The sequence below is a fragment of the Erpetoichthys calabaricus genome, chromosome 8 (genome assembly GCF_900747795.2).
Source record: "Erpetoichthys calabaricus chromosome 8, fErpCal1.3, whole genome shotgun sequence".
Classification (NCBI taxonomy): Eukaryota; Metazoa; Chordata; class Cladistia; order Polypteriformes; family Polypteridae; genus Erpetoichthys; species Erpetoichthys calabaricus.
Genome location: NC_041401.2, coordinates 10,293,474 through 10,320,680, shown reverse-complemented (window position 1 = coordinate 10,320,680; position 27,207 = coordinate 10,293,474). Strand labels below are relative to the sequence as shown.

The window sequence follows — 27,207 nt, the reverse complement described above, 5'->3', positions numbered from 1 at the left end:
ATAGATAGATAGATAGATACTTTATTAATCCCAATGGGAAATTCACATTCTTCAGCAGCAGCATACTGATACAATAAATAATATTAAATTAAAGAATGATAATAATACAGGTGAAAAAAACAGACAATAACTATGTATAATGTTAAATATTAACGTTTACCCCCCCTGGTGGAATTAAAGAGTCGCATAGTTTGGGGGAGGAACGATCTCCTCAATCTGTCTGTGGAGCAGGACAGTGACAGCAGTCTGTCGCTGAAGCTGCTCTTCTGTCTGGAGATGACATTATTTAATGGATGCAGTGGATTCTCCATAATTGATAGGAGCCTGCTGAGCGCCCTTCGCTCTGCCACAGATGTTAAACTGTCCAGCTCCATGCCAACAATAGAGCCTGCCTTCCTCACCAGTTTGTCCAGGCGTTTTTGTTTTTGTGGGCGCCCATGCTTCATGTTGATGGTCGACCAGATCGAGCTTCGCCGGTTACACGTGTTCTTCCCACCCATTCATAGACTTTTTGTTGAGTTGCTGTTTTCACCTCCGCACTAAGCCAACATCCTTAGGTGAATTTTAGCAGATTTCACTCCCTGTACCCAAAGATATCTCACAGAAGCGCGTCATTCAGCAATGGTGCCATCCCGCAGTGCGGCGTCCATCCATGTTTATTTGGCACTTGGCTTCAACTGGAATAGCAGCAGAGTGCTGCACTGTGCATGTTCAAACTACCCATAATCCGTTGCAAACCTATTGCATTGCGTCAACTTCTACCTATTGCGGTTACTGCCTAATTTTCAAATTGCCTTTACTTTTCAAATCACCCTCGTTATCGCAATTGAGTGCAGGGACAAGCAAGACGCTAGCCCACTAAGTGCTATTCAGAACATGGCAACTGCCAAAGACAAGGGACACGTCAATCATGAGGATCAGGCACTGACATTCCACCCCTTCATCAACGAGCAACAGGAAAAAAAAATAAAATAAAAAGAAATTGTCATGTCGGGCTGTGCGATGGTGACCCTTCTCAAAACACGTCACACAAAGGACATGCGTTAAATCTGCATCAGTACAGCAGTGGACACCACACAGACCTGCCCTACTGTATTGATGCTGACATTTCGGTATCTACATGTTTCTGTTAAATGGGGTAACATTTTTTGTTATTGGAGAAAAAAAAAATTCACAGTTTCTTGGCTTGTTTTTTTTCAGGGGTAAACATAACACTAAGGGGGGCTATGGTAGCCATACCACCCCATACTTCAGAAGAGGTCATCCACCTGAAACTAAGCTTGGTCAGGCCTGGCCTGCACTTGGACAGGAGGCCACCTAGGAAACACTTGGGTTGCTGCTCAATGAGGCCAGCAGGGGGCGCTTACTCTGTGGTGTGAATGTGAATCCAATGCCCCAGTGCAGTGACGGGGACACTGTGCTGTAAAAATGGCAACATTCTTTGGATGAGATGCAAAACTGAGGTCCTGACAATCTGTCAGATCCCTGGGCATCGTCATTTGATGGGAAGTTCGAGTGTCTGATGTTTTGTGTTTTACTTACCACAGCAGAATTGGAAAAAAAGAATAAGGTGATGATATTCCGGTCAAACTCACCATACAGCACTGCCTCTGTCAGGTAAGAACGCCATTAGCTGTCAAAATGAGGGGCGAGCACAGCTGTGAGGGGAAAGTCATCACACAGTTCTTAAATATGACATGCAGAATTTATGTTAAGTAAACTGACAAGTTCTGGGGATAAGATCAGCAACAGGGAAGTCTGACGAATAGAAGGCTTCAGAGGTGGCTTTTCAAAAACTCCAAGCAGCTTTCAATGTGCATTTTGACGAATACGCGTCTCAAGCCACAAATTGGCAGTGGTCAGTTCAGTCAAATAAAATGGAGAGAAACTGAACACAAATCCACTAAATAATCCAAGTCCATTTCCAGAAATACTTTTTTTTTCTCTAATTTCTTCCCAAGAACACACTTCAACCCGTTATTAGCCTTCAGTTTAGTCAACTGAAGTTTAAGATTAACAGAAGTTTAGTTTAAACTTTAGTCAACTTTCTTCTAAAACTCTGTTTAAACAAAGGGCACCATGCACCATCGGTGACTAATGCTACACGGTTGTGTGGCTCCACGCTTCACTCAAGAGCAGCTGGAACAGGCAAGCTAAAATCCTACACACGCCGAGCTTGACAAAACGTACACAATGAAGAAAAAAAAGAAAAAACATGTTAATTCATATGTAGCAAATAAGGCACAAATATAAAATAGTAACTTTAAAAAGATGAAAGAATGCTTTATCAAATGGCAAGAGCAGGGGTTTTACTGAACAGTCAGCATGGGGTCAGTACAGGGAGGTCGTGTTTTACTAAAATGCTGGAGTTCTGTGAGGAAGCAACAAAAGGATACGACCAGAGTGGAGAATATGATATTATTGATGTGGACTTCAGAATGCATTTGATGAGATGCCACATGAGAGGTTGGGCATCAAACTAAAAGAAGTGGGAGTTCAGGGTGATGTTTGTAGATGGGTGCAGAATTGGCTCAGACACAGGAAGCAGAGGGTGATGGTGTGAGGAACCTCATCAGAACTGGCTGATGTTAAGAATGGTGTTCCACATGGATCGATGCTAGGGCTGCTGCTTATTTTAATATATATTATTTTTACGTATTATTTTGATAGAAATATAAATAAGAGGTTGGTTAAGTTTGCAAATGATACTAAATTAGGAGGATTGGCAGATAATCGAAAATTTGTTGAATCATCACTGAGGGACTTGGACAGCACACAGGCTTGGGCAGATTTGCAGACAATTAAAATTTAATGTCAGTAAATGTAAAGTATTACATTCAGGAAGTAAAAATGTTAGATTTGAATACACAATGGAAGGTCTGAAAATTGAGAGTCCACCTTATGAGAAGGATTTAGGAGTCATAGTGGACTCTAAGCTATCGACTTCCTGACAGTGTTCAGAAGCGATTAAGAAGGCTAACAGAATGTCAGGTTATATAGCGCCTTGATGTGTGCAGTACAAGTCACAGGAGGTTCTGCTCAAGCTTTATAACACACTGGTGAGGCCTCATCTGGAGTCCTGCGTGCAGTTTGGGTCTCCAGGCTACAAAAAGGACATAACAGCACTAGAGAAGGTCCAGAGAAGAGCAACTAGGCTGATTCCAGGACTTGGACAGCAGACAAGCTTGGGCGAGTTTGTGGCAGATGAAATTTAATGTCAGTAAATGTAAAGCACTACACGTAGGAAGTAAAAATGTGAGGTTTGAATACACGATGGGAGGTCTGAAAATCGAGAGTCCACCTTATGAGGATGATTTAGGAGTTGTAGTGAACTCTAAGCTAACGACTTCCAGACAGTGTTCAGAAGCCATTAAGAAGGCTAACAGAATGTCAGGTTATATAGCGCCTTGATATGTGGGGTACAAGTCACAGGAGGTTCTGCTCAAGCTTTATAACACACTGGTGAGGCCTCTTCTTGACTACGGTGTGCAGTTTTGGTCTCCAGGCCACAAAAAAGACAAAATGGCACTGGAAAATGTCCAGAGAAGAGCAACTTGTCTGATTCCAGGCCTACAGGGCACGAGTTATGAGGAAATATTAAAAGAGCTGAGCCTTAACAGCTTAAGCAAAAGGAGATTTATGAGGAGTAAGAACATTAAGAGGTCCGACTACAAAACTGACAGTCACAGGAATGCACCATGACTGCCTCCGAATCTCTAAGATTATGTAAATGATGTGGGCGACTAAAAAACTGCTGGAAAGTCATGTAACGTGACACGGCCTTTACTGTAACACTGACTGGGCCCTGTGCACCTCAACGGGATTCTGAATATTTGGGGCTCAAGCCCCAATAACCCCTCAATCCTGTAGCCAACAAGTTTTGTCAGGTTAAGCATAAAGTTTCAAATACATTTTGACATCACCTGAAGAAAAAATAAGAACCAAAAAGATTTACATGTTTCATTCAAAATAACGCTGCTTCTAGAAACAGGCAGTAAGACAGCTCTTATGAAAGGTACAACATAACAAGAGATTAAAAGCAAGAAAAAAATGCATATTTAAATTTAATTTTAATTTGATAATCTTTATTTACAACTTAATGTTGGCATCATGATGGAAAACTGAAACCAATATGGTGTAATGTGTAGGGTCCAATTTGATTCAGCTTTGCATTTCACATTCCAGTTTAAAATCAGCTGATATACAGGAAAAAAAATGAATTTGACTTACGTATTTGTCTTGCCTGTGTTGTTCTGCTTATTCAAAATCTGCCGCTGCAATTGAAATATAGCCTATAGGGTTGTTATATTTTTAGTTTTTTACACCTGGGGAGACCAATAGATTGAGTCAGAAATAGATGAACTACCATTTTTCTTTAAAAGCCAATATACTGCAGGAAATCGTTAGGTCTTTTAAAATAAAGGTGTTGCTTTTTGAGAATTGGGATGTTGGGACCAGCCGCTTATTCAAAGTTGGATGCAAACTGAATTTGGTTGTTCGTTCTTTCAGCAGGATCATTTCTCTTCTGTCAGTGGGCTTCATGTAGCAGCATGTTAAGTCAAAGGAAGTGCCAGGAGGAGGATTATTTGTTTCTTCCCCAACATACCCCCCCCCCCCCCCCCAAGTATAAATGAAACAGTCTCAGTCCACAAATAGTCAAAATAAACGCGGGTCAACCTTGCCTGCTGGGAAACTCCTTGGATAAACACAGCATTGGATAAACACCGTTGTGAGTCAGAGACTGGGGCAGAAGGGGTCCAAATGTTCTTGTCCCTTTTTCAAGTTTAAGCTCATATTTGGTAATACAATGAAATTTGGAAGTGGAGAGAAAGTTGTTGTGACACTTAAATATTCGGAGTCGTGAATGTGCACTGTTTAATTATGCCCTTCTGTGACCTCTAAAGAAATCGTCAAGATAACCTGGGAGACGACACTGTCCTGCTAAGTCGAGCCAAACACAGCATTACATATTCCTCATCTTTTTCTTTTTTGTTTAACTGATGGACATTGTTTGAACAAAAAAAAAAAAAACAAAAAAAAAACCAGCGCAATACATTCACTCAAAAACTGTACGCATTTTTTGTTTTCCCTCCAAACGCACCATATGAGGTGCACTTGCAGTCCATGTGTTTTGGCCATGATGGTCCCAACTCAGAGTGCTGCTAGGGTCCAGCAGAAAGATATTTTACATGAAACACTGTCACTAACGGCAGCCATTTTGATGTCCATGAAGCACTGCTAACGGGTGATATTCCTATTCGTCCAGATCCAATGTGTTTAATTCTTCTTCAAGTTCATCTAGATCTTCGCCAGTGAATAGATTTTCATCCACAGGTACGTCTTCAGATTCTCCATCTGGCTGATTATCCTCTTCAGACTCGTCCTGCTCCCCGTTTTCTTCTCCTCCCCCCGAAGCTTCGCTGAGCTTGTTATCTGCAATACAAACATGGCTTCAAGTCAGCTCGTCATACCACTAGACATGCACTTTTATGCAAACCTCATTTTCCAAATAAGGGCTGTGCAAAGACGCAGGCTTGCTGGCGTTCATTTCAAAAGATTTTTCCGTAAGTGGCCAATTTGGGTCTTTAACCGAGAAACCTACTTAACCTTGAACATTCCTTTATTTACTCAATGCATCAATAAGGCTGGGAATTGCATGATTTAATTTAAAAAGTGTCAGTAAGGTTTGTGCTCTTTACTTAGACTAGGGGGCAAAGGCCCCTGCTCGCTTACCCTCTGGGCACACTTTGCGTCTCTGCCGCTTGCGTTGTGAAGTGGGGGAATGCATGCTAAGGAGATGCGGACGGATCAGCTGCTGGCCTTCTGCTGCTGCTGCTACCGAGCTGCGTGTTCTGCATGTTGTGCTGCGCGTCGATCATTTAAAAGCCTGTACAGCAGCTGTCGTTTTGTTTCACTGCCTTGTCTCTCGTGTCTTCTGAGAAGATCACGTATCGACCCAAGATTTTTTTTATTATAATAGAGAGACATCTCAGTACAGTAAGTCCTCTATATATGAAAGAACTCTGTTACAAAAGCACGTTCACAAGTTCACTTTGTAAGTCCAACAATGTCCGCCAAAGCACTCAACGAACACAATGCAACACCCAAACCCCAACTCCTACAGAAAACATGTACAGCTATTTGTACATAAGAAAATGCTTTTAAAAGTTAATATCTCAATTTTGTTACAGATTTCTTGTGCATCTCTCTATTATATAAAAAAAAAAAAATCTTGGGACGAGACGAGACTTTTTTTTCCTGCGATGAGACATGATCTTTTCAGGAGGGATAGAGAGACACTTTCAAGTCCCGCGAGACGGTCAAGTCACGTCATACTTACAACCTTTGGGAGCAAGTCCCGGGAGACGGTGACTTTTGCAAGTCACACCCTACTTACAACCATGTTCAAACAAGACCATGGTCATCTAACCTCTCAGTTGTTGGAATGCTTTTGGCAGACACACTTACTGTGCTCTCAGCTCTTAAAAATTTTAGAAATTAGAACGTCGTAAAGAATTCAAAAACACTGGCGCAATACATATGCAGAGCAGGTTAGAAATAATGGAAGTAGAAAAATTCGAAAGTCTCAAAAAATGATAGTAAAGATCACAGCGCAAACAAAAAAATTTAATACGTTTTAGATGACACGTCAACGATTAAGCAAAGAACAAAGAGCAGCGCGTCGAAAACAGACCCAAAAGAGTTGGAGAGAAAAGAATGTAAAAAAAGAACAAAAATAATCTATGTGCAAATTCTGAAAATAAGGAAAGTAATAATCAGCCCGTCCTGCAAGACTAGACTTTGTGCCAAGAGATTTAACCACGCCCGGGGCCAGAAAATGAAAAAGCAGAATGTCGTAAAGAATTAAAAAATGTTGGCGCGGTACACATGCAGAGCAGGTTAGAGATAATGGAAGCAGGAAAATTGTAAAGTCTCAAAAAAATCATAGCAAAGATCACATTAACACAAACAAATGTAAAATATTACTCCGTGAAATAACAGAATAACAAAAAGAGAGTTTGAAGATGTCTGGGGGAGAAGAGAGAAAAGGTAGTGAGACAAAAGGACAACTGCTCTACAGGCTTTTAAATGTTTGAAGTGCCGCACAAGATGCAAATCACGCAGCATGGCAGCAGCAGCAAGCCAGCAGCTGATCGAGCAAAGAGGAGGTAAGAAAAACACTGTATTTGTTTATAATTGTGTCATTGTTTAAGAGGGGTTTCGGAGGGGTATTCAGCCCCCCTTTTCACAATGGTGTTTCCATTGTTTCCTGTCAGCCGTTATCGCTGTTTACGCCATAGGCTAGCCTACGTATGTAGACCGAACTTACTTCTCCTCAACTCCTATTGAAAACATATTTGTACTGTACAATACACAAGAAAGTGCTTTTAAGTTATTTTTTTCATTGTTGTTACAGATTTCTAGTGCATTTTAACTTTTAGCAACAAACAACTGAAAGTTATTTTTTTATTCTTATTGTTTTCCATCAGCTGATCTCGGTACTGTAGACTCGCTTACCGCTTCTTCAAATCCAATTTTGGTTGCCACCCACAAAGTAAGCAATCACATGGTATCACCACTCAACACTTATTGCCCATCATTTAATATTGATGCCCATTAAGTGTTTGCAGTGAAGATTCGTGGAAGGTTTTGAAGCGAGGACAACAAATGCCGTCACAAAAAAAGTTCTCCCACCGCTAACTCCAGTTTAAGTGTATCAAAAGAAAAGTCTTTGCTATGAGCATGGTACACCTGATGGGATGCTCATATCTGAAAATCATACATTTAGAGTTGATTAGTGCAAGCTGACGAAAACAAGCTGTTCAAAAGATCCAACCAAAGGTCCCTATTGTGCTTGCTCTTCGCCACAATACTTGGCTTTCTATTGCATGTTAATGTGGTTCTCTGAGTGAAGAAGAACTTACCCTTAACAAGTTTCTAACTGTGTCCCACTGTTCTTGTTGGATTTCTGGACATCCTGGCTTGAAATAAAGTGTGTTAACTCAGTGTAAACACTGATACAACCACTTGTAGAGGATGCACACATATAACTGACAATTTAAACAATAACAGTGTAGGTTTGGCACTCTGCCTAATGCCAGACATGCAAACTTACGTGATGCCGCGAAATTGGAAGTTTTGCTACAATTTTTCATTTTTCACTTATTTAAATAATTTTCAGTTTATTGGAAATGCACGTTCACATCTTTGAAAGTTTGTATGTAGGGGACTTACTGTATATCACCTATATCACCTCAATCTACTTATTCAGAGTTTATTTTTACACAGTTACAAAGGACACGAAACAGATTAGGGATTCTGTGACTGAAAATGTGACTTTGAGGGCAATATTTAAAGTACATGTCAAATCATTTTATATCCGGTGCAGACTACTCATCGTCACTGAACATTAAATGTTCTGAGCTTAGTTAACTTGAGCTGGGATACCACATTCCAACTAGAGGCAAAGTCATCAGCCTCACAGAAGAGGATGCTGGAGCTGAAAGCCCAACTACCCATAGCCAATAGACTTGCACTAAGGAAGGACACCTGACAGTGCAAACAGCTGGGTTCAATTACAATAATGTGTCACCACATAAGATAAAAATGGTGATATCACTAGCACAAAATTATCCAGACAGATAAATAGCATGCTGCCATGCAGGAAAGCTGTTACCATGGAGAAAAGGGGACTCAAGGATGATGGCAATGAGCAAAAGACCCTTAATTTACTCACCCCTGTGAATCAGTTCACTACAGCATATTTCACTTATACACTGCAACCTCTAACTAAAGATGGATTTGTTAAGTACAGTTGTCTTGTGCACCCATTTGCCACGAAAGTGAACATTGGTGAAAACATTTTGGGCCCATGATTAAATATTACGTTTTTTGCACTAAATAAAATGCAAAAAGTTGTGAATAGCCTGAGACAAAATGATCACTGCACAAGCAAATTAAGTGTGTGAGGCTGGCTGCTAAGACAAAGTGCGTAGTTCTGCAACTCTTTACTTAACCGTAACTTTTAACAAAATTTAACTTATGATAAATAAGTGTGCATATTTATGTAATAAATGATAAAAATGATTAATATTGCATATAATTTACACACTTATGACTTAGTAGATCTTTTAAGTTTTCCATAAATTTTCTAGTCTGCATGTGTTGTAGAGGCCACGAGGTGCTCAGATTCCTATTGCCCTAAAACGGTGATTTACTAAATTTATCTGGAACACACCCAACTTTGATTTTGCTCACACAACTCAGAGAAATGTAAATGGCAAATCAATCAAAAGGAAAAGGTATATATATAAATAATGACGCAAAGACAAGTATCACATATACAGTGAAACATATATATATACATATATGTGAATTTCCCCTTGGGATTAATAAAGTATCTACAGTATCTATCTATCTACAGAAACTCACTCAAAAAACAAACAAAGATAATAAATACAGTGCCTAGTGAAAGTACTGATTCCCCCATACAACACCCCCCCACCCCCCCTTGGTGCTTATCCTGTTTTCTCACATTACAACCTGGAATATAAATGGAGTTTTGGGGTTTGATTCATACAGAATGCGTAGCACTTTGAAGATGCCAAATATTTTTTTTATTGTGACAATGATCAAGACAAAAAAAAAAATCATGAATGTGTCAATACTATGTAGAGCTGCAATTGCATTTGCAAGTCTCTTGGGGAATGTCTCTATTAGCATCTGTAGCATGACTTGAAGATTGCTGACCACTAACGCAACCCATTAAACCTAAAGGAGTCAGAGCAGTTTTGCCTTGAGGAATGGTCAAAAATCCCAGGGGCCAGATATGCTAAGCTAATAGAGACATTCAACAAGAGACTTGCAGCTGGAATTGCAGCTCTAAAAAGTATTGAATTTGCGGGGTGGAATACTTATGCACACTCATGATTTGTTTTTTCCTTTTGCCCTAATTATTGTCTGTGTCACAATAAAAACATTTTGCAAGTTCAAGTTGGTAGGCATGTCTGTAAATCAAATGCTGCTAACCCCCCCTAAAATCCATATTAATTCCAGATTGTAATGCGACAAAACAGGACAAAAACTGAGGGGGAAGAATACTTTCGCAAGGCACTGCATTTAACTAAACACAGATACAAAAGTAATTCAACAAAACACTAAGTACAACGGGCTGCACTCGGGCCCTAATCTGTGATCCTAAGTTGGTTTGTCATGTGGTGGGTATGGCAATGCGCTGTATCAGCGCGTGCTCCTAACCTCACCTCACCTCACTAAATACAAAATGATAAACTATCAAGACACAGTCCAGTGATGGTGGTGTAATATTGAAATGAAATCTCATGTAAACAGCCTCCTGAAGGTTATGTAAAGTTTTGTCCTAGCATGATGCACATGTAAGATTTGTAGTTGGGAGTGCTCCCCAGATGATGATGTTTTCCAACCCAGATGAAATACAGGACAATAATATACATCCAAAGAAAACATATCCAATGAGTTTAAATAGTAATTCAACTATTCAGTGAAGAAATGAAACAAAAAGACACCAGACGACTGTGATCCTGCTGGCTTTTTATGGCTCCCTTTTAAAAATAGTGCCTCATCTTGTTTTACCCAGTAACCCATGCGGCAACCACCAAAGCTGCCCAATGGCACAATACTCCTGGGAATGCTGGGATTTGCAGTCCATTTCATTAGTGCTGCTACATTATTTTCTGTCATTTTCTGCAATAGGCCGCAAAACTGGCAAAGTAATTTCCATTTAATTGTCTATAACCAACTTGCAAATTGATCTGCGAATCGTAAAACCTACAGTATGTATCTAATGATTAACAGGCTACACACGCATACATACAGACAACTGACTCCCAAGAGCATCAATATGTGCTTACTGCTAAACAAAAATGTATGAAGCCTTCTTTTGTAATGTAAACAAACAGTTTACTCGCCCACTCAGTTCTGCTAGTGAATGGCATATAGTAATGCCACAGCTGCGTGGCATCAAAACAAATTTTTTTCACGTGCAACTCCTGGCTGGTGAAATGAGCTGCCCATCTCCATTCTAACGGGTGACTCCCTCAATATGTTTAAGAAGCGTGTGAAGATTCTTGACCTGTGATTATCTAATTGATAATGGCTTTGATAGGTTCTTGTAACCAAGGAAGTATAACTTGCTTGTTTTCTGTAATGAACTCTTCCCTTGTGATGATCAGTTTTGTAACCTTGTCCTGTACCTCATTCCTTAAACAGTCCCCCAGGCTGATGTTTACTCTTTAGGTTGAACTTTTTTTTAAGTCACTTTGTATAAAAGCATCTACTAAACAAGTACATGTAAAACAGTGTGCAACAGGTTTTCAAGATCACTGAAACACATTCTTACATGCAAAAAGAATAAATAAACCCTTTTCTGTTGTATTAACAGGGTGTCTGTTTTCAAATAATAATGGTAATTAATCAATAAATCAATGGAGATCAACTGTTAAATATAAAACATACCCATGAAACTAAAACAGATCAAGAGTAATCTCTCACATCCTTACACCAACTCAAGTTTCTAACCCAATTCATTTGAACTAGCATTTTACAAAGCGGGCTCACTCTTACACTGACATAACTACACACCAAGGTTCTATTTTAAACTGCATTTTAGACAGGTCTACCTCCTACCTGCCGCTGGGACTGAGTGTTGACTAGCAACATTACAAAAAAGTGAAAACCTTTTATGAACTTACTTGCTGAGCAAACATACAGTTTGCAGTTTTTGATTTGAACAAGAATAGGTACTATTTGTTCAACTTTGGCAAAAGCTAAGAGTTTGCACCATAAAGCGGTAAGTGTCACCTGATCTTCTCCATATCTGCTTGTCATGTTGCCTAACAAGAGGGTGGCTACAACTTCACTTAATCCTCCTTAAGGAGAGGATAAATTAAAATACTAGTTTCAAATGTCATAGCAAAACAATGTGTATTACACAATGCTCCATTTAACATGCTCTAGAATTATTTTAAACAGGAGTTCCTGACATTGAAGAACTCTTTGACTATCAGCCAAAAACAGAAAAACTGAAACCCAAAATGTCGAGCTTCAGATTCTGACATTTTAGTCTTTCAACGATAACAGAGTGAAAGTGCCTCAATCACTATTATGAACAAGTTTTATTAAAACTTGGCGGTTTAGTTTTTAGCTTTGTAACTACAGTGCCGTCCATACTGTTTGGGACAAAGACACATTTTTTTCTTGTTTTCCCCCTTTGTTCCACAGTTTAACAAACATTACAAAACAAACAATTCAGACTTGTGATTAGTGAATATTGCAGACTTTCATTTATGGGGATTTTGCAGACATTTTGGTCACACCACAGATGTCGACACTTTTTCTACATGGTCCCCCATAATGTTTTGGACAAGGCAGTGGCAGGTTTATTAAAGTCGTCATATTTAGTATTTTGTCACATATCCCACACATGCAGTATCTGCTTGCTTCTCTGGTGATGCTCTGCCAAGCCTCTAATGCAGCTATCTTGTTGTAGGATGAAGCACCGTCCAATGTGTTTTAGAGGCATTTACTGGAACGTGAGCAGATCAGATGTTTCTACACACCTTGGAATTCATTGTGCTGTCAGCAGTCACATCATCAATGAAGAGAAGTGTGCCAGGACCAGTGGTAGCCAAACAAGCCATAGCACCCCCAGTACCATGTTTAACAGGTGAAGTGGCCTGCTTTGGATCTTCGGCAGTTCCTTTGCATCTCCAAACTTTGCTCTTGCCATCACTCTGATGAGTTTCATCTTTGTCTCGTTTGTCCTCAAGACCTTTTTCAAGAATTCTGTAGCCTCTTTGAAGTCCTTTTTCACAAACTGCAATTTGGTCATCTTGCAATTGTGGCTAACTACTGGTCTACATCTTGCAGTGTGGCCTCTGTATTTCTGTTCTTGAAGTCCTCTGCATATAGTTGTCTTGAACTCGTACACATCGGCCCCCTGAAGACTGTATGATCTGTTGGACAGGCATTTGGTGCTTTTTCTTTACCATAGTGAGGATTCTGCTCTCATCAGCAGTTCAAGTATTCCTTGGCCTACCAGTCCCTTTGCGATTACTGAGCTTCCCCAGTGTGTTCTTTCTTCTTCATGATATTCCAGACAGTTGAGTTACATCACCCAAAGTTTTTAGTGAAGTCTCGAATGGTTTTGGTGTTGTTTTCCAGTCTCATGATGGCTTCTTTGAATTTCATTGGCACAGCTCTCATCCTCATGTTGAACAATGGCAGCTACAGACTTCAAAGGGTAGAAGCAAGCTGAGGTGTCTTATCAAGCCATGAAACACACCTGAGGAATCACAAACATGTGTGATACAAATTTAACCAAACATTATGGTGCCCTGAAATGGGGGGGGGGGCATTTATAAAAACTGTGGTCATTTCTATATGGTGCAGCCAAAATGTATTCAAATCCCCTTAAATGAAAGTCTGCCATGTGTACTTTGTTTTGCAATTTTAAACTGTGGAGCAGGGGCATTAATCAAGAAAGAATGGGTTTTTGTCCCAAACATTACCACGCTTATTTTAACTTCACCTGTTTGTTGTCTGATGCAAATCTTGTAATCGGTATTTAACCCACTTCCTGTTGTCCGAATTACTTGAAATTTCGCAGACTTACTCACTTCCTATGACAATACATGAATCAATAATCAGTTTCACTAATTGATCAATTAATCCATGTTAAGAAATGAAATTTTCATATGAAGAATAGTTCAAGATTTCACTAATAGATGGCGCTAGTAACATAAGTCTCTCATATATCACTCATAAAATAAAAGCGTGGGCTCTTTTCATCAATCAACATTCAAAAAACACTTCTTAAAATCTTATCAAAGGCGCCCACGCTTTTATTTTACGAGTGATGTATGAGAGACTTATTTTTTTTACCTTTTAGTACACTTTTAAACTTAATATAAGCGTGGTTTTAAAAAGTATTTTTCATATATATACACTAGACATTAAGCCCGTTACAATAACGGGTGCAAGAACAGTAGTGCATAAACATTAGTAGGAACAGTCTATAATAAATGGCAAGGGACCTTGACCTCATTCTGTTTCTTGTAAGACAGTAACACTGGCTTTGATGTCCGTAATATGCCTTTAATTTTCTGTTACAACAGTGGGCAATCAGCAGAGTCTCCCCAGCAACTGATGTAATGTGCGGCGTGCAGCTGATAATCGTGCCTGTGGCATCTCCCCAGCAAGTACTGTGCAATTACCCAGCAATGGCGTGCAGCTGATTATTGTATGTGTGCCATCTCCCCAGTAACGGATTTTATGTGCGCGGCCGCGACTACACAATCAGCATTCTCCCTAGCAATTATGTCCTTTATTTGCTTATCATGCACAGCCCTGGCTAGGCCATTCACTGTGTGCGCATCCACAGGGCATGGTGCGATGCGCGGCCCCGCACATGCGCACTTCACCAGAAGACACACACACACGGCCACCCTGGACGCACACAGGGGTTTTATTAAAGAGGATATTTTACACTTTCCACTGATGGGAGAATCATCTTTTTATATTTATTTTTCATCCATAAGTAGTTAAATGTATCCTTCTTCTTCTACTAGGATGCTATATACATCAAAAAATCTAAAATGTGAATTTAAACTGCATTATCTAGGCTACAAATCAAAACGTTATGTGACATGTTCTTATTTTAGAGCGGCCTGAAATGTAAAGGCAGGAAAAAAAAGTTGCTCTGCAGAACTACAATGCCAAATATAAATGAGTTCTCTGAAATGGTGGTTTAAAGTTAACTCAGATATTCAATAGGTGACCATGGCTGGAGTATAAAAATTCAACAAGACTAAACAGAACTAAAGATGTTTTCAATCTGGTGAATAAGGCTTCTCAACATTGGGAAAGTGTTGCACTTATATTGCCTTGCAAAAATATTAAAAACACTTAAAAGTTATTACAGTTCTCTTTATTTCAAAAGGTACACGCATATACTCCACCTTTTTTTTTTTTTTTTTTTATAAATTGACAACCTAAACGTTTAAATTTTTTTTAAAGCCAAAATGATAAGTTGTCAAAAGTACATATAAAAAAGATTAGATCAACTGAAATCTAAAAAGCTCCAAAAATGTGCAAATTAAAGTATAATCTCCACAGGAGGCCAGGCTGATGCATTTTCTGTAACAGAAGGTCAGTGCAGTTCCATGCACACACACATTATCCGGGTTACGGTGAACAACCTAGTTAAGACAGAAACCTGGTTTCTTAAAATCTGCGTTTACATTTACTCAGAAGTTCTCTTTTGTCAAAACGCTCTGACGTTGTTTTCATTAAAGCAAGTATGAAGCCTGTGATCATTTTCTGGTGTTTTACAAATAATGTTTAGTCAAACTGATGCTTTATTAATAGGGTTCTGTTACAGGGCTGCACAAGGCAAACTCTTTTCTGCTTCGCTGTGCAATTGGACCCTGCAAAGGATGCAGTAAATATACTTCTTGCCTTACACGCAGTGCTGCTGTGATAACAACCACAACACAGGTATTTTTATTTCAATTAGACTACAGGGCGTCGCCCCCTGCTCGCTTTGCTTGCCAACCCCCGTGTTTGGTTTTCCAGATACACACTTTTAAGATTTTTTTTTCTTTGAATTGTTGCTATTTCATTAGTTTCACTTTTATTTCAGAACTTATGTAAAAACAATATTTGTAATCTTTCGAGTCCCGATATGCTGAATCTTTTAAATGAGGTCAGTGAGACATGTGTTTAATGACTTTGTACCATAATTCAGGATAGGTTTCCCTGTTTGGAATTTCAGCACAGACAAAGCGATCGACATCATCAGCAGTTAATAATTTTTTTTTGCAAAGTAACCAATAAATGCATGTAAGGTAAACCCCGTTTTTGAAATTCTCTGACTTAAATTTAAATATCTGACATATCACCTGTGTCCATATATTTGATCTCTATTCGCCTTTTAGTTATTTCTCCAAGTAATAATTTCTCTTTTTTTACGCTTATGTGATGTTTACTGTCTTTTTGTGACACTGTCCATTTTTTCTGCTTTCATATTCTGTATCTCGCTCTGCATATGTTTCCCGCCTATGTTTTTTTTTTTTTTTTTTTTGAGTCTTTTGAATTCCAGTTTTCATGATCTCTAACCTGCTCTGCATTTGTTTGGCCCCCTTGTTTTGTAACCTCTTTATGACGTTTTACTTTGTTTTCTGCTCTATCATTTATTTCTGACCTCGCTTTGTCCTGCTTTTTATTTCAGTGACACCTGGTCCGTGGTGATTATTTTCCTTTTTTTAAGTAATAATTTCCATTTGTTTGCGCTACTGTGATCTTTACTTTCTAATTTTCCTACTTTCATATTCTTTAACTTTCTCCACATTTGTATCGTGCATGTTTTTTTTTTTTTGAGCCTTTCGAATTCCACTGCTTTCATAATCTGCTCTGCATGTGTATAGCGCCAACATTTGTGAACGTGTTTATGAAGTTCTACTTTGTCTTTTACTCTGTCTGTTAATTCTGAGCCCGATTGGACATGCTTTATTTCAATTCCACTTGTTACGGGCTGATAATTACTTTCCTTATTTTCTGAATTTGCACCTAGATTATTTTTTCTTTTTTGCTCTTTTTTCTCTCCAACGCTTTTGAGTCTCTTTTCCCCGCGCTGTTTTCTTCTTCGCTTAGTCATCGACGTTTCATTTATAAAGTATTGTCCTTATATGCTTTATATGCGTGGAGACACTGGATCTGTGTGTGCTCAAAGCCTTCACAAGACTGAATGTTTTGCTGCCCTGTTGTCTTGTTTGATATTGATTGTAAGTAGGGCGTGTCTTGCAAGAATCCCATGTTCTATGTCATCGCAAGATGGTCCTGGGTCAATCTCTTGGCACAATGTCTCATGTTTAATATTTCAATTAGATAAGCATTGCATTAGGTTACTAGTTACTTTAAAAAGTAATCAGACTACGTTGTTACTTTCAATGTGTGACTGAGTTTAGCACTGTATGTTCAGCTCATCAACATATTATTTAGCAATTTCTGAAATAGAAATGGATCATTTCAGCTAGGAGAAGGAATAAGGTGATCACCAGAGCACTTAACTCTGGAAATGTGTTTTGTGGTACCCATGGCTGCTGTGCAAAGCAAATGTATGCACAGGGTGGCAGAGTGCAGACTGAAAAATCCTGAACAGTAAGCCGGTTAAGGGTTTACATAGCCATATAGTCAGGTTATTCACTGAGAAATTTCTCTCTCTTAATCCGGTTTCTCAAAGGCCAATAATCTGATTTCTCAAACTGGAACACGGGTTTATGTGGCATTTTACAAACCAGGTTTCTGTGAATAACAGGGTTATATTGAGGTGCATGTAAACATATTCTGGGAGAGTGAAATATGAGAAGCACTGGCCACCATACAATAAGATATACACTGATATCCTTAGGCAGGGTTCAAGAGAAAGTATAAGAGGGCCAATGCTCAGTGGTGAAACAATGCCAAGAAAGGCTAAAGAAAGGAAATCTGTAAGATTGGAAGAAAGGACAAGAGCAGACTTGATAGAGTAATTTAAATTACCAAAAGGGAATACAAGTTAGACTGTTTAGGGAACCAACAATAAGGAAAGACAAAGACTGATCAGTCCTGTTAGACTTCTGCAATTCTGGTAGCAGATAAAGCTTCACACACTGAAGAAAGACTACACATGTACTGGGGGTTCAGCTTTTTTTGTCTCTCTCCATGCTACCACTGCACTGGTCCCAATCCAGTTGGCTCGTTGTGTGGTGGGTGCAGCAACATTCTATTGGCGCATGCTCTTCCTCAATGCTACCAAACAAATTTGGTATTTTTTTCCCTATATCCTTTGTTCTTGGTAGATGCTCTCATGTTTATCTCATCACATCAAAAAAAAATCACTTTTGTCACTTAATGGATTAGAGAAAAATAAATGTTATGCTTTATGGACTGAAACATCCCAACATGACAGTCTCAGACCTGCTTAATCCAGTCTAGAGAAGCAGGGGTCCTACATTTATCAGTGCAAGGCAGCAAATATCCCTGGATGCAGCACCAGCTCAGCGCAGGGCCCACTCAACATGCACACATGCGGATCGACAAAGGGACAATTATAAATTACCAATTAACCTAACTAGCACACCCTTGGGGATGTGGGAGGAAAGCTCAAGCAGACAAGGGAAGAAAGTGCAACCAGCATTTGGACAACATTCGGGTGTGTATGTGAATTGAGGACACAAAACCTGCGAGACGGCAGAGCTATCCACTGCACCATCAAGCAATGCAGCACAGCACTGACACCAGACGCTTTCTGCTTTGGCCAAAAACAGACTACGTGGATGGTTGGAAGTCAAATTTATTACTGCTTATAACTGAAGTGTTCAACTAATGGACAACTAAAATTACTTTGCTAATATATAGAAAGTTTTAGAAAACGAAAGTACTGGACTTGAATTTTCTCATTTGGCCTGTCAACCACAGCAGTCTCTCATTATGCAGATCACTGGGTTTAAAGACAAGACTCTGCTGCACAGAAGCATTTCATGGTTACCAAAAGGAAGCAAAAGTTTTTGGCAGTTCATAAAATACATTGCAGAACATGCAATGAGAAGAAACGTGTAGATTTTCTGAAGCTGACTTTGAAATTTGAGAAACTCACACAGTTTACTCTTTAGACAGTGCAAAATACTTATTGACAGATTAAAGCAAAAACAATAGGCCTTAGCACTTGTGAAATAATTAACAGTGATTGTGCAAATCAGTCATCCTTCATTTTATGTGACTAATGTGAAAATTATCAGACCAATCTCCAAACTTTATTTCAGTTAAAAACTTTAGCCAATATAAATCTCACTTCCAACTATTCAGACAGAGCCCCGTTTTAATAACTCCTCATAATTCAAATACAGACTTGATAATAAAAAGATTACAGTTTTAAATAGTTTAGCCTGTTGTTATATTGGAAAAAGACATTTAACTAAAGTTGGCTTCATGTTTTATATGTAATATCAACAAACTGCTTGATTCACGTTGGTTATTTTGGCATTTTAAGCGGAAATGAAATGGGAGCTGTTCACTTGTGGATTCAGAGTCACTTCAGTCAGACTCCCCAATGAAACACAATCATATGATACATCATTTTTATTTAAATGTAGTGCTCTTTGTTATGGCATGTTCCCCTGATGCAGAAAAATTTCTGCCAAGGACTGTGCATTCCTGCAAACAGGCAGAGACGGACATTGTATGCTGATCACAGGCCAGTACAGGTTTCAAGATGAAAAAATAGAAGCTGTATTTTTTTTTTTTTTAAACTATATATACTCCAGTCTCCTTTTTTGAAAATATAGTACATTGGCTGTGTGATTTAAAACACGGAACAAAATTTTTCGGCTTTGGCCAAAACTACTAGTAAAAGGTTCAACAAGTCTTTAGTGAGAAGCAGTTTAGAATGTTAGGCTGCTTTTGCCAAAAATCTCAAAAGATTCAATTATTCTTTATAATGGAACGTGCAATTAGTGTTCAAATTTAAGCAGTAATATAAATGCATGGAAAATTAAACATAAGGAAAAAAGGACTACATAAAACTTTACATTATTATCACTTAGTAAGTTTTGAATTATGGTCATTTTAACTCCTCTCATAAAAAGGTTAAATCCTAGGGTAGTATTTGGGGATGGAGTTAGTAACACATAAAGTCATATGAAAAAGTTTGGGAACCCCTCTTAATTCTTTGGATTTTTGTTTCTCATTGGCTGAGCTTTCAAAGTAGCAACTTCCTTTTAATATCTGACATGCCTTATAGAAACAGTAGTATTTCAGCAGTGACATTAAATTTATTGGATTAACAGAAAATATGCAATATGCATCATAACAAAATTAGACAGGTGCATAAATGTGGGCACCCCAATAGAGATATGACATCAATACTTAGTTTAGCTTCCTTTTGTAAATCTAACAGCCTCTAGACGCTGTCCTCCTATAGCCTTTGATAAGTGTCTGGATTCTGGATGGAGGTATTTCTGACCATTCTTCCATACAAAATCTCTCCAGTTCAGTTCAATCTGATGGACAGCCTGTTTCAAATCATCCCATAGATTTTCGATGACATTCAAGTCAGGGGACTGTGACGGCCATTCCAGAACATTGTACTTCTCCCTCTGCATGAATGCCTTTGTAGATTTCCAACTGTGTTTTGGGTCATTGTCTTGTTGGAATTTTCAAACCCCTGCGTAACTTCAACTTTGTGACTGATGCTTGAACATTATCCTGAAGAATTTGTTGATATTGGGTTGAATTCATGCGACCCTCAACTTTAACAAGGGCCCCAGTCCCTAAACTAACCACACAGCCCCACAGCATGATGGAACCTCCACCAAATTTGACAGCAGGTAGCAGGTGTTTTTCTTGGAATGTGGTGTTCTTCTTCCGCCATGCAAAGCACTTTTTGTTCTGACCAAATAACTCAATTTATGTCTCATCAGTCCAAAGCACTTTGTTCCATAATTAATCTGGCTTGTCTAAATGAGCATTTGCATACAACAAGCGACTCTGTCTGTGGCGTGAGTGCAGAAAGGGCTTCTTTCTCATCACCCTGTCATACAGATGTTCTTTGTGCAAATTGCGCTGAACGATGTACAGATACACCATCTGCAGCAAGATGTTCTTGCAGGTCTTTGGAGGTGATCTGTGGGTTGTCTGTCACCATTCTCACAATCCTGCCCATATACCACTCCTGTATTTTTCTTGGCCTGCCAGACCTGCTGGGTTTAACAGCAACTGTGCCTGTGGCCTTCCATTTCCTGATGACATTCCTTACAGTTACAGAAACTGACAGTTTAAACCTCTGAGATAGCTTTGTGTAGCTTTCCACTAAACCGTGAGACTGAACAATCTTTGTTTTCAGATCTTTGGAGAGTTGCTTTGAGTTACATGCATTTAAATCGGCAAAATGACAAGGGGACCCACATTTGTGCACAGCCAGTTTTTCACATTTGTTTTAATTTTGTACAACTAAATACTGATTCACTAAAAATCTTTGTTCGGAAAACACAGCAGTACTCAGATGTTCCTAAGAAATGAAAGACATACCACTGTTATCTTTTTTGTTGAAAGGAGAGTCGATCATTATGCAGGCGGAGAGGGGTTCCCAAACTTTTTCATATGACTGTAAAAATATTTGTGGGTGTAGTATTCCTTCAATATTATTTTAGCAAAAAATGCACGTGTTCTGGACGTTGTAAGCATACGATTGAATAACTGATTAATTAACTTGAGTAACTGGTGGTCTCCATGGAAACATAACATTAAAAGGTTTATCTAAGAAATCACTACAAATAACACAGGGCAAGTAACATCCATCCATCCATTTGCAAAACTTGCTTTTTCTGAGAAGGGCTGTGGGGAAGTTGCAGCTTTTAGGGTGCAAGGCAGGAACAATCCCTGCATGCAGTCAGTCTATGCCAGGTTGAACACGTTCACACAAATGCAACGAGGGCCAATTTAGAAACACCAGTTCACCTTACCTGCATGTCTTTGAACTGAGGACATAGGGAGAAAGTGAGAACTCTACACAAGGTACACGTGCACCTATGACACAAACCCTGGTTTCCTTGCTGCATGGCAGCAGTACTACCACTGCTCCACAGTAATAACTGAAGCTGGACAAAACGTACAATAAGTACATCAGGACAAAACCAAAACACTAAATGGGAATAAGAAAATAACTTTCATTAATTAACTGGCCAAAGCTCAGGGGGTTGTATCTTAACCAGTAGGGTCTACCACAACTAAGTTTACCATGGGAAGATTCTGTCTGCCAACTGGCCATCTGCTGCCTTTACATTCATAGACTTCTCATGTTTGATCATCTTGGATAGTGCTAAATATTTAAACAGCAACACTATTAAATGATTTCAGCAGCATAGACTTACCCTACACCTCAAAATGACTGAATAAGAGGAGATATTATATGAGGCAAGTATTTGTTTATGATATTACAGATCACAACAAAATTAAATGTGTGAATTTCCCCTTGGGATTAATAAAGTATCTATCTATCTAAAGTTTTGTGAAATCACTGTTTTCAACATAACTCTCGCAACACTCATTCTCTTAAAAACCTAAGCCAGCAATAATCACTGATTAAGCTCAGTTTCATTCTGTAGTGTGGGTGGTTTTGCCTAAATGGTTTCAACAGTTTCCAAAAACCATACACTATAAACAGAAAAAATTGATCCATAAGACTAGATGACTGCATTTTCATATTTTATACAAGCAGCATTTTGACAGTAAAGTGGGGGTAGTGGGGGCCTTGAAAACATGGGGATTTCCTAAGAAAGGTAATTATTAACAAACACATCCTTGCAGAACATAAGCTTCTAGGCCATTTTTGTGCTGGCAGTTTAAAAACCTCAGTTAATCTACCACTGTGTTGACAAGTCATTCTAAGGCCTTGGGAAATCCCGAGGGCCATCAACTGCACCCTTTTTGTGAGGTCATTCTTCAGGTAAGTAAGTCACTGCTCCATAAGCTGAATTTGCTAATAGCAACTGTCAGAAAAATGTTCAAGGAGTGGAATGGTGGTGTAACACACCATTAATGTAAATTAGAAGTTAACTATTACTTGTCATAAACTGCAATACCTCACTTCAATTTGCAGACAAGGCAAATGGATCTGAATCACAATCTGATTGTATGGGTGGTTACCTACCAGGTAACGCTTGTGGTTGGTCTGCAAGTCGGCAAACATCCGCCACAGTGCCCTGTTCAGTTGCGAGAAGCAGATCATAGAATGTTACACAGTTTACTGTCAAATAATGCAGACCAAGCACAAGTATTACCTGATAGGTAACCAGCCATACAATCAGATCGTGATATATATATATATATATATATATATATATATATATATATATATATATATATATAAATATATATATTATATACACACACAAACACACCCCAGAATGACTAAAAGGAAGAAAAATTTGAAAAGAGAGAACTTCTGACTTGGCAGTTCCAGTCCCAGTGAGGCATTATGCACACGTATTGCTGTTGGTATAAAGGAGCCTCAGTCGATTTCTTGACACACTTCTGTTGACGGATTTGTGGTATGAAAGTCGTCAGTGTTGTTGTGTCAAAAAGAGGATGTGCAGCATCATTCATAATGACACTCAAGTTTTATTTTAATTTTCTCCTTTGTCCAGAGTGTGTCCCATAACTGAGCCTGCCCTTTTATTAGCTTGTTAATGCAGCAGGCCTCTCCTGAAGTGACATTACTCACCCAGCAGACCACAGCGCAGAAAATTGCACTAGCCTTCATAGAGTTGTTGAAGATGTAAAAGATTTTATTTCCCACATTAAAAGGAAAGCAGTCCCTTAAAGAAGAAGAGCTATTTCCTCTGTGTTATGTCTCCAGTCCAACCTGTCACGGACTCCAGAGTACTTGATTCTACAGTCAGTATGGTAGAATCCATCAAATTTTGGACACAAGTATCACAAACACTCTTATTTACAACACTACTGCCACTTCCATCACTAAGAAGTCTCAGCAGCAGATGCATTTCCTACACCAGCAAAAGAAATTAAATACTTCCCAGCCCATCTTAGCTCAGTTCTAAAAAACCATAATTAAGAGTGTGATCACATTCTTCAATGTTGTCTGGTTTGGTTTAGCAAAGGTCCACTCCAAAAAAACCAAAACAAAATTACAGCATGTCGTGAGATCTACTGAGACCAGTATACATCCAGTATTAAAAGCCACCAACTCATCTCAACCAGGTCACCACTTGTTTCAGTAACTCCCATCTGCTAAATGCTTCAGGTCAATTAAAACTAAAACTAACAGACACCTAAATGATTTCTTTCCCGGAGCAACAGGCTGCACAACCCAATAATTTAGCTTGTCTTCCTCGCTTATTCATATGTTCTTTCATATATGAACACGTGTGTGTGTGTGTGTGTGTGTATGTATGTAAATGTACATGTATGTGTGTGCATGAAGATACACACTATACACGCACACACTTTCACTTGCACATCTCCTTTATACCTACACTATTCTGCAGCTGTTTATAACGTATGTTGTTTAATTAATGTTATTTGAACATGATGCTGTTTTTTGTTATTAGTAGTACCAGAGCTATGAAGTTAAATTCTTGCACATTAAATACAGATAAATAAAAGTTACTCTGACTATCAGCAAAATACATTATTTAAAAAAAAAAACAAAACAGATGCATAGACTTGGGCTGATCAATCCTACCTCCACAATAAGCTTGTGTTTCTTATTTTAATATTCTTTTAATCAGCTTGTAGGCAGTCTGGCCTATAAACCACAAAAACTACAAGCTGACCACCAACCCCCACTCCCCAGTAAAACTGCAACCAAAACAACTTTCTAAAAATGCCAACATAAAAATACAGCAACAGTGGGAACTCACTTTAGGTTTGAAGTGCTACCAAGACAAATATACCTACGGTCAAACTATCCATCATCTGGGTCTATGAGTAGAGCAACAAATCTGATGTGGTGTCTATTAATCAAGTAGCTTGCACGATAACTAGTCAAAAAAAAAAAAAAACACACACTCTAAAAATAAAGCAACAGACACAACATGCTATCTACTGTAGCATCTCTTTGCTGACTGACCAGCTTAAGTACCACTCTTATGGGTGCTAAAATGTTTTCATTATATCAAAAATAGCCAGTTAAGCTTGTGATGTATAGTGTCCTCCATAATGTTTGGGACAAAGACACATTTTTCCTTGATTCATCACTGTGCTTTACAGTTTATCTATTTATATATACATTTGTTTATTGAAAAAGCTTCTGTAAAAGAGCCAAATATCATCCTGGGGACAAATAAAATTTCTTTCTACCTAGTATTAAAATAGTGTTTTTCATATCTATCTATCCAAATCTATTATATAGTGCCTTTCATATCTATCCATCCATCCATCATATAGTGCCTTTCATATTCATCTATTCAATATATGGTGTCTTTCTTATCTATCCGTCCTTCTACTTAGCTATCCATCGCACATATCTATTATACAGTGCCTTTCAGATCACTCTGTCTATTATACAGTGCCTTTGATACCTATCTGCACATTCTTAGATTTTATTAAAGGGCTTTTTTTATTTTTATTAATATATCTTGGTTTCACCATGTAGAAATTATAGATTTTTTTTTTTTTATGCACAGTCCACATCATGTCAGAGCAACATAATGTATGGGATATAGCAGTGGTGTGTGTATATATATACATATATATATATATATATATATATACACACACACACACACACTAGGGGGCTCCGCCCCCTGCTCGCTTTGCTCGCCCACCCCGTTTGGTTTACCGGATATACAATAGAATACAATTTATTTTTTGTATAGCCCAAAATCACACAAGAAGTGCCGCAATGGGCTTTAACAGGCCCTGCCTCTTGACAGCCCCTCAGCCTTGACCCTCTAAGAAGACAAGACAAAACTCCCCCAAAAAAAACCCTTGTAGGGAAAAAAATGGAAGAAACCTTGGGAAAGGCAGTTCAAAGAGAGACCCCTTTCCAGGTAGGTTGGGCGTGCAGTGCCCTTCGATGTTTTTAAAGACTGTACAGCCGCTGTCCTTTTTGCTACGGCCCTGGGACAATCTCTTGGCACCAAGTCTCATGTTTACGGTCCCCACGAGACGCACCATGGCAAGTCTCTTTGGTCCCGCAGGTCTTTTAAATGTCTTCTGAGAAGATCACGTTTCATTGCATTGCTTTCCAGGACAGGATTTTTTTTTATAATAGAGAGATATGTGTGTGTATTATATATATATATATATATATATATAAATAAAAGCTTGTACAGCAGCTGCTGCTGCCGTGCTGTGTGATCTACATGTTACGCTGCGCATCGATCATTTAAAAGCCTGTACAGCAGCTGTTCTTTTGTCTCACTTCCTTGTCTCGTGGGACGTTCTCGACCCAAGATTTTTTTATATAATATATATTGTGGCAGAAGGCTGGGGGCCAGACTCAGCGGGGATGCCTGGAAGGAGATCTATACGTCACCCGGGCCACAAGGGGGGAACCACCCTGGATAGCAAGGGGACCATGGGGAAGTAGCAGGGAGGCTCAAACCCGTGGGGGCCTGTGGCTACCGCCAGGGGCGCTCCAAGCCTCATAAAGCCCGGGAGATCTACACTTCCGCCACAAATTGTAAGGTGGAGGAAGGACCGTCCAGTGATGCCCGGAGTGCTTCCGGGTGCTCATGCGACACTTCCGCCATACCAGGAAGTGCCACCGGAAGAACATCAGTGAGCACCTGGAGCATGTCCGGGTGATTATAAAGGGGGCCGACTTCCTACAGTTGGGGAGCAAGAGTCGGGAGCTTGAGGTGGACGAAGCTCCAGCGACAGAAGGAAGAAAGCCGTCCCACGGCCCGTGTTTAGTGAGGGAGCACTGTGTGGGACTGTGCTGGGACTTTGGGTGAAAATAAACGTGTGTTTAATAACCCTGTTGGTGTTTGTCTGATGGTGTTCAGGCGACCTCTCACTATATAATAATAATTCATTACATTTATATAGCGCTTTTCTCAGTACTCAAAGCGCTATATATATATTTTAGATTTTGGCAAGTCAAGAATTTTAAAATTTTTAACTTTTAAAAACCCCTTTATTGTTTTAATGTCAGATCGCTGTCTTGCTGTAGCATAAAGCACTGTCCAGTGAATTTGGGATGCATTTGCTTGAAGATGAGAAGATAGGATACTTCTATATACTTTAGAATTTATTTTACTACTGCCATCAGCAGTTACATCATCTGTGAAAATCTGTGAGCTTGTATCTGTATTACTGATACATGCCCAGGCCATAAAACCGTCCACCATGTTTCACAGATGAGGTGGTATGCTATGGATCCTGGGTACTTCATTATTCCCTCCACCGTTTCCTCTTGTCATCATTCTAATACAGGTTAATTTTGGTCTCATCTGTCCACAAGATCTCTTCCCAGAAATCAGCAGGCTCTTTTAAGTATTTATTGGCAAGCGGTAACCTGGCGATTCTGTTTCTGTAGTTCAGTACTGGTTTGCAGCTTGCTTTGTAGTGTCTTTCTTTCCGTTTAGGAAGTATGTGGATGGTAGTGATTGACAAATCCACTTCTGCATCTGGAGGAAAATGTCTGATCTGTTGAACAGGTGTTTG

At 39.1% G+C, this 27,207-nt stretch overlaps 1 protein-coding gene across 1 annotated transcript in view; it reads right to left on the bottom strand.

The window, feature by feature from the left end:
• Positions 1 to 4,615: 4,615 nt before the first annotated feature.
• Positions 4,616 to 27,207, bottom strand: part of zc3h15 (zinc finger CCCH-type containing 15) — an 82,722-nt gene continuing 60,130 nt past the window's right edge. The window contains exon 10 of the mRNA XM_028806226.2: positions 4,616 to 5,433. Within this exon, the coding sequence (XP_028662059.2) occupies positions 5,255 to 5,433 (179 nt within the window). The 3' untranslated portion in view covers positions 4,616 to 5,254. The remainder of the gene's footprint in view (positions 5,434 to 27,207) is intronic.